General features: G+C 46.6%; 1 protein-coding gene across 1 annotated transcript in view; it reads right to left on the bottom strand.

Moving 5' to 3' along the window:
* Positions 1-12,149, bottom strand: part of GCM1 (glial cells missing transcription factor 1) — a 156,146-nt gene that overhangs the window by 46,166 nt on the left and 97,831 nt on the right. Inside the window, exon 4 of the mRNA XM_069726794.1 lies at positions 3,049-3,177. Within this exon, the coding sequence (XP_069582895.1) occupies positions 3,049-3,177 (129 nt within the window). The remainder of the gene's footprint in view (positions 1-3,048; positions 3,178-12,149) is intronic.

Below are 12,149 nucleotides of genomic sequence, written 5' to 3'. Positions count from 1 at the left end.
TACATAGTAGCGGGAGATGAAAGCGGGCATACATTGGCATCCAATCAGGGATTATGTCATCTATAAGGCACCTGGATGTTTATTTGTGATACTGACTACATCTCATCAGTACTGTAGTTCTTATATGGTCTGATGATGGAAGTTAACAACAACTCCTACTATCTTCTTACTATTGTTAAGTATATACTTGGAGTTGTAGGTTTATATGATACTAGCTATTGAACCCGTTCTACGCCCGGGTGGTGAGCATTTATATTGGTATATGGTCTCCATCCTGGTATGTGCTGCTCCATCCTGCGTCCCCATCCTGTCATGCGCTGCTCCATCCTGCGTCCCCATCCTGTCATGCGCTGCTCCCATCCTGCGTCCCCATCCTGTCATGCGCTGCTCCCATCCTGTGATGCGCTGCTCCCATCCTGCGTCCCCATCCTGTCATGTGCTGCTCCATCCTGCGTCCCCATCCTGTCATGCGCTGCTCCATCCTGCGTCCCCATCCTGTCATGTGCTGCTCCATCCTGCGCCTCCATTCTGTCATGTGCTGCTCCCATCCTGCATCCCCATCCTGTCATGCGCTGCTCCATCCTGCGTCCCCATCCTGTCATGCGCTGCTCCAATCCTGCGTCCCCATCCTGTGATGCGCTGCTCCCATCCTGTGATGCGCTGCTCCCATCCTGCGTCCCCATCCTGTCATGTGCTGCTCCATCCTGCGTCCCTATCCTGTCATGTGCTGCTCCATCCTGCGTCCCCATCCTGTCATGTGCTGCTCCATCCTGCGTCCCCATCCTGTCATGCGCTGCTCCCATCCTGCGTCCCCATCCTGTCATGCGCTGCTCCCATCCTGCGTCCCCATCCTGTCATGCGCTGCTCCCATCCTGCGTCCTCATCCTGTCATGCGCTGCACCCATCCTGCGTCCCCATCCTTTGTGCTGCTCCATCCTGCATCCCCATCCTGTCATGTGCTGCTCCATCCTGCGTCCCCATCCTGTCATGCGCTGCTCCCATCCTGCGTCCCCATCCTGTCATGCGCTGCACCCATCCTGCGTCCCCATCCTTTGTGCTGCTCCATCCTGCATCCCCATCCTGTCATGTGCTGCTCCATCCTGCGTACCCATCCTGTCATGTGCTGCTCCCATCCTGCGTCCCCATCCTTATGTGCTGCTCCATCCTGCGTCCCCATCCTTATGTGCTGCTCCATCCTGCGTCCCCATCCTTATGTGCTGCTCCATCCTGCGTCCCCATCCTTATGTGCTGCTCCATCCTGCGTCCCCATCCTGTCATGTGCTGCTCCATCCTGCGTCCCCATCCTGGTATGTGCTGCTCCATCCTGCGCCCCCATCCTGTCATGTGCTGCTCCCATCCTGCGTCCCCATCCTGTCATGTGCTGCTCCCATCCTGCGTCCCCATCCTGTTATGTGCTGCTCCCATCCTGCGTCCCCATCCTTATGTGCTGCTCCATCCTGCGTCCCCATCCTTATGTGCTGCTCCATCCTGCGTCCCCATCCTGTCATGTGCTGCTCCATCCTGCGTCCCCATCCTGTCATGTGCTGCTCCCATCCTGCGTCCCCATCCTGTTATGTGCTGCTCCCATCCTGCGTCCCCATCCTTATGTGCTGCTCCATCCTGCGTCCCCATCCTTATGTGCTGCTCCATCCTGCGTCCCCATCCTTATGTGCTGCTCCATCCTGCGTCCCCATCCTTATGTGCTGCTCCATCCTGCGTCCCCATCCTTATGTGCTGCTCCATCCTGCGTCCCCATCCTGTCATGTGCTGCTCCATCCTGCGTCCCCATCCTGTCATGTGCTGCTCCATCCTGCGTCCCCATCCTGGTATGTGCTGCTCCATCCTGCGCCCCCATCCTGTCATGTGCTGCTCCCATCCTGCATCCCCATCCTGTCATGTGCTGCTCCCATCCTGCGTCCCCATCCTGTCATGTGCTGCTCCATCCTCCGTCCCCATCCTTATGTGCTGCTCCATCCTGCGTCCCCATCCTTATGTGCTGCTCCATCCTGCGTCCCCATACTGCCTCTGACCCGCTCGGCGCCGAGTGCTGGGGGGCCTGAGCAGGCAGGGACACCGGCGCGCTGTGGGGGTCAGGTGCCGGTATCGCCGCCAGCTCAGGCCCCCCAGCACTTACTATACTCACCTGTCTGTCCCGTTCCACCGCTGAGCGCCGCCATCTTCCCAGTCTCCTGGCTGTGACTGTTCACTCTGTGAGGCCCAGACTGCGCCGGCGCTTGCGCCTGCGCAGTCTATAAAGGCTTCGGACAGAGTGACGCTCCCAGCGTTATATTATAGATAATTGTATATGGGGTTAACCTGATAACTGCAATTGATCGGTGTACTAACCTTGGTGCTGTATTCTTGCACTGATGGTGGTTCTGGTAATGAATTTTTGTTCTGTTTGTGTTTCTGTTGAAGCTATATTTTTGTACTGTGGGTAATTTTGGTGCTTTATTAATCTACTAAAGGTGGTTCTGGTGATGTGTTCCTGTACTGTTGGTTGTTTTGGTGATATATTCCTGTATTGATGATTGTGATGTTATATTTCTATGCTGTTAATGGTTCTGGTTATGTTTTTGTGTAATATTATTGATTTTGATCCTGTTTAATGTAGCAATCCATACCTATTCAGATACCATGGTACATAGCTACATGAGTAAACTATTGTGCTGCCTGACAAGGTACTACATTTATTTTTTAGTTAAGTACTGTAGCATACAAAATACTAACATTGTGTAATATACTCATTGCCAGGATTTCACATTACCACTCATCTGTAATATTTGTACTTACGGTCATGTGACAACTATCTTCTCTTCCTTCTCTCAATGAAGCAGGGGCTATAGTTTTTCACTGAACATTGAGAGAATCAGAAAAAGAAGTTGGTCGGCATATGAGAGTATACATATGAGAAGTCACATGATGACTATGCAAACCGCTTAATTTGTGTATAGGAGAGGGTAACAAACTGAACTTTTGCAGGAAAACCTCGATTTGTCTCTGATATATGTATATTTACTCACACAAGAAAAAACCTACAATCAATACCTCAATATCAGTGTTTTGCTTAATCTCTGCAGATGTTGATACAATGGATGTGCGCTTCTTCTGTGCAGGCCTTCTGCCATCTGACTCTAGTTTTGTTTCTGGTTTTGGATGATCATGAACACCTTTTGTCTTGAGGGAAATAAAAGATTTTATAAGTAGATGTACTAATTCTGCTTAACAGCTCTTTCCTGTAAGATAACAACAATGATAATAATAATAATAATAATAATAATAATAAAACCTGTGAAACATAGGTTGGAATTCCTAATGGTCCTTTAGAAATTCTATATAAACAAGAGGTTGTAATGGTTTTCTATGCCCTTTGCATTTTCTGGGTGTAACTTGTGGCATGTGCCTGTAAGCAGCTCTTGTTTATCCTGTTTGGTTGTCACATAGTCCTTTAACATGGAGTAAGTCCTATAATTCTTAAGTCTCAAAAGAACTGCGAATAGTAGGATATGGATGTGCAGCATGATGTAGATTTCCTTAAGGTCGTTTAAGTCAAAGTACAACCGTAAAGGTATATTGGCATAGTAAGTGATTGTTGGTGATGGCTATTAATAATCTTTATTTTTATATAGCGCTAACATATTCCGCAGCGCTTTACAGTTTTGCACACATTATCATCACTGTCCCCGATGGGGCTCACAATCTAGATTCCCTATCAGTATGTCTTTGGAGTGTGGGAGGAAACCCACGCAAACACGGAGAGAACATACAAACTCTTTGCAGATGTTGTCCTGGGTGGGATTAGAACCCAGGACCCCAGTGCTGCAAGGCAGCAGTGCTAACCACTGCGCCACCGTGCTGCCCATTGCGCCACCGTGCTGCCCTATTCAGCAAAAGCAAGAAAAGAGACTTGCATAAGAGGATCAAGATGACATGAACTTTGATTTATGATTTTCCAATTCCAAAGTCATTGTCCCATTATAGTTTGTGCATACTGTACATTGATGACCTTTAAGACAATATGTTTCTGAGCTGCTATGTGTGGAAATCACATATTAAAACAAGTTATGCATCTCAGTAATTGGGGGATTTGAGAAACCATTATTAAAGTGGCCAATTCTAGCTGAAATCAAATCAATAGCTTGCAATCAAAATTATTCAAATCCCCATTGCAAATTAGGTTTATTAGTAAAATGTATAAACCTTTTGCTATTTACAATAAACCAATCAAACAAGAACACATTAAATATTTCAACACATGTAATATAACAAGGTTTTTCCAAATTCAACACAAAATGACGCTTTTACTGACAACTGCATTCTCAGAGATATTCATCCCTTCATGACAAGTATCCTTAGTACTTAGTTGAGCTCCTTTTTTGCTGCTATGACCTACTGCAAATGTGATGCATAGACAGATCCCAGCTTCTAGCTGTGTTCTTAACGTAACTTAGCCCGTTACTTGTGGGCAATGGGTTTCAGTTCAGTAATATTCTTCAGTTTTCATGCTATAACCACCTTTTTCAAATCCAGTGAAAAATGTTTTATGGGGTTCAAATCAGGTGGCTGTGAAGGTCACTCCAAAGTGTTTCTTCATACACCAAGTCTTTGTAGGATTTAGTTATGGCTGGGATCATTTTCCTATTGAAAGGTCCATTGATGTTCATACTTCAGTATTTTCATATAAGGCATGAATCTTTTTCCTAGAACTTCCTAATACTTGACTGAATACATCTTGCCCTACACATGATGCAGAGAAAACAAAACAGCCTCAGAGTGTCACCGAGCCACCTTCGTGCTTCACTGTAGGTAGTGTGTTCTTTTCAGTGTATGCTTTATTCTTCCACCACCAGACACACTGCTGATCCATAAGCCTGAAAAGTTCCAGTTTGGGCATGAGGACCTTTTTGTGTTTTATTATGCCTCAGAGGTGTATCTAAGGGTTCAGCTTGAGGCAAAACATCGGAGTAGGCCCCTAACCAGTGGTCCTGATTACAGCTACGGTCGCGCAGCCTAATCGCAGAGAATGGAGAACCTCACCAAATGACCGTGTTAGGCCACGTTCATAGGTTCAGAATTTGGTCAGTATTTGTAAGCCTAAACCACAAGTGGGTGAAAAATGCAGAAGTGGTGCACATATTTTTTATACTTTTCCTCTTTTCCACTCTTGATGTAAAAGTGAAAAATACTGAATATGGGAGTGTGGCCTTAGAGGTAGATGCCAGTCTTGCAGAACATATATGAGAATGCAGTATAGTTATAGATAGTGACTTAAAGCTTACTTTCTTTCTTATAGAATTATTCACTTTTCTCGTCTTTTCCATCTGGCCCAACCAGACATGACAACTTCTCAAGCCAGGACTCGTCTGCAGAAATTACAACAAAGACACATTTGACTTCTCACATTTCCAACAACATCCCCATCTATTCCTATCCTGCACACACTCCTCATCCTGCTGACACCCCAGTACTGAGCCACTGCTGCCATGTCCCTATTACTGCACCTGCTGTGTGGTACAATAGCTGCTCCTCTTACTGCCCCACATAATAATTCCCACCACTATGCCCCTTTCGTAGTAATATTGTCTCCTTTGTGCCCTCTAGATCAGTGGTCCCCAACTCCAGGCCTCGAGGGCCGCCAACAGTGCAGGTTTTCAGGATTTCCTTAGTATTGCACAGGGGTTGGAATCATCACCTGTGCAGATGATCACATTACCACCGATGCAATACTAAAGAAATCCTGAAAACCTGCACTGTTGGCGGCCCTCGAGGCCTGGAGTTGGGGACCCCTGCTCTAGATGGTAAAATTGCCCTTAGAAAATATTAATGCTTTTGCAAGTGCCCTAGAAAACAGTGTCCACATTTTGTCTCTGTGAAGTAAATATGCCCCTGTTCCCTTTTGACAGTCACAGTGCTCCAAGTACCCCAATAATAATAATGCTTCTTAAGTGCCCTGAGTGTAGTCCCCCAATGTACAGCTCCTCTATATACATTATGATGGGCCTCTACATTAGTTCCCAAGCTGTATAACTGCCCCCACATTTGCTCCCACACTGTATAATGGCCCCTGCATTAGTCCCCAAACTGTATAATGGCCCTTGCATTAGTCCTCAAACTATATAATGGCCCTTGCATTAGTCCCCAAACTGTATAATGGCCCTTGCATTAGTCCCCAAACTGTATAATGGCCCTTGCATTAGTCCCCAAACTGTATAATGGCCCTTGCATTAGTCATCAAACTATATAATGGCCCTTGCATTAGTCCCCAAACTGTATAATGGCCCTTGCATTAGTCCCCAAACTGTATAATGGCCCTTGCATTAGTCCCCAAACTGTTGTGTTAACCAATTCAGTACCACAATGGACATAGAGGTCAGAGCACATACAGTGATCTGACAAAACCCCAAAATAATAGAACGAGCTCTGAGACGTGGGAACTCTGCAGACCGCAATCCCTAATCCTCTCCAACAACACTAGAGGCAGCCGTGGATTGCGCCTAACGCTCCCTATGCAACTCGGCACAGCCTGAGAAACTAGCTAGCCTGAAGATAGAAAATAAGCCTACATTGCCTCAGAGAAATACCCCAAAGGAAAAGGTAGCCCCCCACATATAATGACTGTGAGTTAAGATGAAAAGACAAACGTAGAGATGAAATAGATTTAGCAAAGTGAGGCCCGACTTTCTGAACAGAGCGAGGATAGGAAAGGTAACTTTGCGGTCTACACAAAACCCTACAAAACCACACAAAGGGGGCAAAAAGACCCTCCGTACCGAACTAACGGCACGGAGGTACACCCTTTGCGTCCCAGAGCTTCCAGCAAACAAATAGACAAGCTGGACAGAAAAAATAGCAAACAAAATAGCAAAGAAGAACTTAGCCATGCAGAGCAGCAGGCCACAGGAATGATCCAGGAAGAAACAAGTCCAATACTGGAACATTGACAGGAGGCCAGGATCAAAGCACTAGGTGGAGTTAAGTAGAGCAGCACCTAACGACCTCACCACATCACCTGAGGGAGGAAACTCAGAAGCCGCAGTACCACTTTCCTCCACCAACGGAAGCTCACAGAGAGAATCAACCGAACTACCACTTGTGACCACAGGAGGGAGCTCTGCCACAGAATTCACAACAGTACCCCCCCCTTGAGGAGGGGTCACCGAACCCTTACCAGAGCCCCCAGGCCGACCAGAATGAGCCACATGAAAGGCACGAACAAGATCGGGAGCATGGACATCAGAGGCAAAGACCCAGGAATTATCCTCCTGAGCATAACCCTTCCACTTAACCAGATACTGGAGTTTCCGTCTTGAAACACGAGAATCCAAAATCTTCTCCACAATATACTCCAACTCCCCCTCCACCAAAACCGGGGCAGGAGGGTCAACAGATGGAACCATAGGTGCCACGTATCTCCGCAACAATGACCTATGGAATACGTTATGTATGGAAAAAGAATCTGGAAGGGTCAGACGAAAAGACACAGGATTAAGAACCTCAGAAATCCTATACGGACCAATGAAACGAGGTTTAAACTTAGGAGAGGAAACCTTCATAGGAATATGACGAGAAGATAACCAAACCAGATCCCCAACACGAAGTCGGGGACCCACACAGCGTCTGCGATTAGCGAAACGTTGAGCCTTCTCCTGGGACAAGGTCAAATTGTCCACTACCTGAGTCCAAATCTGCTGCAACCTGTCCACCACAGTATCCACACCAGGACAGTCCGAAGACTCAACCTGTCCTGAAGAGAAACGAGGATGGAACCCAGAGTTGCAGAAAAATGGCGAAACCAAGGTAGCCGAGCTGGCCCGATTATTAAGGGCGAACTCAGCCAAAGGCAAAAAGGACACCCAATCATCCTGATCAGCAGAAACAAAGCATCTCAGATATGTTTCCAAGGTCTGATTGGTTCGTTCGGTCTGGCCATTAGTCTGAGGATGGAAAGCCGAGGAAAAAGACAAGTCAATGCCCATCCTACCACAAAAGGCTCGCCAAAACCTCGAAACAAACTGGGAACCTCTGTCAGAAACGATATTCTCTGGAATGCCATGTAAATGAACCACATGCTGGAAGAACAATGGCACCAAATCAGAGGAGGAAGGCAATTTAGACAAGGGTACCAAATGGACCATCTTAGAAAAGCGATCACAGACCACCCAAATGACTGACATCTTTTGAGAAACGGGAAGATCTGAAATAAAATCCATGGAAATATGCGTCCAGGGCCTCTTCAGGACCGGCAAGGGCAAAAGCAACCCACTGGCACGAGAACAGCAGGGCTTAGCCCGAGCACAAATCCCACAGGACTGCACAAAAGTATGCACATCCCGCGACAGAGATGGCCACCAAAAGGATCTAGCCACTAACTCTCTGGTACCAAAGATTCCAGGATGACCAGCCAACACCGAACAATGAACCTCAGAGATAACTTTATTCGTCCACCTATCAGGGACAAACAGTTTCTCCGCTGGACAACGATCAGGTTTATTAGCCTGAAATTTTTGCAGCACCCGCCGCAAATCAGGGGAGATGGCAGACACAATTACTCCTTCCTTGAGGATACCCGCCGGCTCAGACAAACCCGGAGAGTCGGGCACAAAACTCCTAGACAGAGCATCCGCCTTCACATTTTTAGAGCCTGGAAGGTACGAAATCACAAAGTCAAAACGGGCAAAAAACAGCGACCAACGAGCCTGTCTAGGATTCAACCGCTTGGCAGACTCGAGATAAGTCAAGTTCTTATGATCAGTCAATACCACCACGCGATGCTTAGCTCCTTCAAGCCAATGACGCCACTCCTCGAATGCCCACTTCATTGCCAGCAACTCTCAGTTGCCCACATCATAATTTCGCTCGGCAGGCGAAAACTTCCTGGAAAAGAAGGCGCATGGTTTCATCACTGAGCAATCAGAACCTCTCTGCGACAAAACAGCCCCTGCTCCAATCTCAGAAGCATCAACCTCGACCTTGAACGGAAGTGAAACATCAGGTTGACACAACACAGGGGCAGAAGAAAAACGACGCTTCAACTCTTGAAAAGCCTCCACAGCAGCAGAAGACCAATTGACCACATCAGCACCTTTCTTGGTCAAATTGGTCAATGGTTTGGCAATACTAGAAAAATTGCAGATGAAGCGACGATAAAAATTAGCAAAGCCCAGGAACTTTTGCAGACTTTTCAGAGATGTAGGCTGAGTCCAATCATGGATGGCTTGGACCTTAACAGGATCCATCTCGATAGTAGAAGGGGAAAAGATGAACCCCAAAAATGAAACCTTCTGCACACCAAAGAGACACTTTGATCCCTTCACAAACAAAGAATTAGCACGCAGGACCTGAAAAACCATTCTGACCTGCTTCACATGAGACTCCCAATCATCCGAGAAGATCAAAATGTCATCCAAGTACACAATCAGGAATTTATCCAGGTACTCTCGGAAGATGTCATGCATAAAGGACTGAAACACTGATGGAGCATTGGCAAGTCCGAATGGCATTACTAGATACTCAAAATGACCCTCGGGCGTATTAAATGCAGTTTTCCATTCATCGCCTCGCTTAATTCACACAAGATTATACGCACCACGAAGATCTATCTTGGTAAACCAACTAGCCCCCTTAATCCGAGCAAACAAATCAGATAACAACGGCAAGGGGTACTGAAATTTAACCGTGATCTTATTTAGAAGGCGGTAATCTATACAAGGTCTCAGCGAACCATTCTTCTTGGCTACAAAAAAGAACCCTGCTCCTAATGGCGATGATAACGGGCGAATATGCCCCTTCTCCAGGGACTCCTTCACATAACTGCGCATAGCGGCGTGCTCAGGCACAGATAAATTAAACAGTCGGCCTTTTGGGAATTTACTACCAGGAATCAAATTGATAGCACAATCACAATCCCTATGCGGAGGTAGGGTATCGGACTTGGGCTCATCAAATACATCCCGGTAATCAGACAAGAACTCTGGAACCTCAGAAGGGGTGGATGACGAAATTGACAGAAATGGAACATCACCATGTACCCCCTGACAACCCCGGCTGGACACCGACATGGATTTCCAATCTAATACAGGATTATGGACTTGTAGCCATGGCAACCCCAACACGACCACATCATGCAGATTATGCAACACCAGAAAGTGAATAACCTCCTGATGTGCAGGAGCCATGCACATGGTCAGCTGGGTCCAGTACTGAGGCTTATTCTTGGCCAAAGGCGTAGCATCAATTCCTCTCAATGGAATAGGACACTGCAAGGGCTCCAAGAAAAACCCACAACGCTTAGCATACTCCAAGTCCATCAAATTCAGGGCAGCGCCTGAATCCACAAATGCCATGACAGAATACGATGACAAAGAGCAGATCAAGGTAACGGACAGAAGAAATTTTGACTGTACCGTACCAATGGTGGCAGACCTAGCAAACCGCTTAGTGCGTTTAGGACAATCAGAGATAGCATGAATGGAATCACCACAGTAGAAACACAGCCCATTCAGACGTCTGTGTTCTTGCCGTTCAACTCTGGTCAAAGTCCTATCGCACTGCATAGGGTCAGGTTTAAGCTCAGGTAATACCGCCAAATGGTGCACAGATTTACGCTCACGCAAGCGTCGACCGATCTGAATGGCCAAAGACATAGACTCATTCAGACCAGCAGGCATAGGAAATCCCACAATGACATCCTTAAGGGCTTCAGAGAGACCCTTTCTGAAAATCGCTGCGAGCGCACCTTCATTCCATTGCGTGAGTACGGACCACTTCCTAAATTTCTGACAATATACCTCTATCTCATCCTGACCCTGACAAAGAGCCAGCAAATTTTTTTCTGCCTGATCCACTGAATTAGGTTCATCGTACAGCAATCCAAGCGCCAGGAAAAACGCATCGATATTACTTAATGCAGGATCTCCTGACGCAAGAGAAAATCCCCAGTCCTGAGGGTCGCCACGCAAAAAAGAAATAATGATCCTAACTTGTTGAACTGGGTCACCAGAGGAGCGAGGTTTCAAAGCCAGAAATAGTTTACAATTATTTTTGAAACTCAGAAATTTAGTTCTATCTCCAAAAAACAAATCTGGAATAGGAATTCTCGGTTCTAACATAGAATTCTGAACCACAAAGTCTTGAATATTTTGTACTCTTGCCGTGAGCTGATCCACACATGAAGACAGACCTTTAATGTCCATTGCTACACCTGTGTCCTGAACCACCCAAATGTCTAGGGGAAAAAAAAGGCAAAACACAGTGCAGAGAAAAAAAAATGGTCTCAAAACTTCTTTTTTCCCTCTATTGAGAATCATTAGTACTTTAGGCCTCCTGTACTGTTGTTAACCAATTCAGTACCACAATGGACATAGAGGTCAGAGCACATACAGTGATCTGACAAAACCCCAAAATAATAGAACGAGCTCTGAGACGTGGGAACTCTGCAGATCGCAATCCCTAATCCTCTCCAACAACACTAGAGGCAGCTGTGGATTGCGCCTAACGCTCCCTATGCAACTCGGCACAGCCTGAGAAACTAGCTAGCCTGAAGATAGAAAATAAGCCTACCTTGCCTCAGAGAAATACCCCAAAGGAAAAGGTAGCCCCCCACATATAATGACTGTGATTTAAGATGAAAAGACAAACATAGAGATGAAATAGATTTAGCAAAGTGAGGCCCGACTTTCTGAACAGAGCGAGGATAGGAAAGGTAACTTTGCGGTCTACACAAAACCCTACAAAACCACACAAAGGGGGCAAAAAGACCCTCCGTACCGAACTAACGGCACGGAGGTGCACCCTTTGCGTCCCAGAGCTTCCAGCAAACAAATAGACAAGCTGGACAGAAAAAATAGCAAACAAAATAGCAAAGAAGAACTTAGCTATGCAGAGCAGCAGGCCACAGGAACGATCCAGGAAGAAACAAGTCCAATACTGGAACATTGACAGGAGGCCAGGATCAAAGCACTAGGTGGAGTTAAGTAGAGCAGCACCTAACGACCTCACCACATCACCTGAGGGAGGAAACTCAGAAGCCGCAGTACCACTTTCCTCCACCAACGGAAGCTCACAGAGAGAATCAACCGAAGTACCACTTGTGACCACAGGAGGGAGCTCTGCCACAGAATTCACAACACCAAACTGTATAATGGCCCTTG

Source organism: Ranitomeya imitator, chromosome 5 (genome assembly GCF_032444005.1).
Source record: "Ranitomeya imitator isolate aRanImi1 chromosome 5, aRanImi1.pri, whole genome shotgun sequence".
NCBI classification, from domain to species: domain Eukaryota; kingdom Metazoa; phylum Chordata; class Amphibia; order Anura; family Dendrobatidae; genus Ranitomeya; species Ranitomeya imitator.
This window is presented reverse-complemented; position numbering and strand designations above follow the sequence as displayed.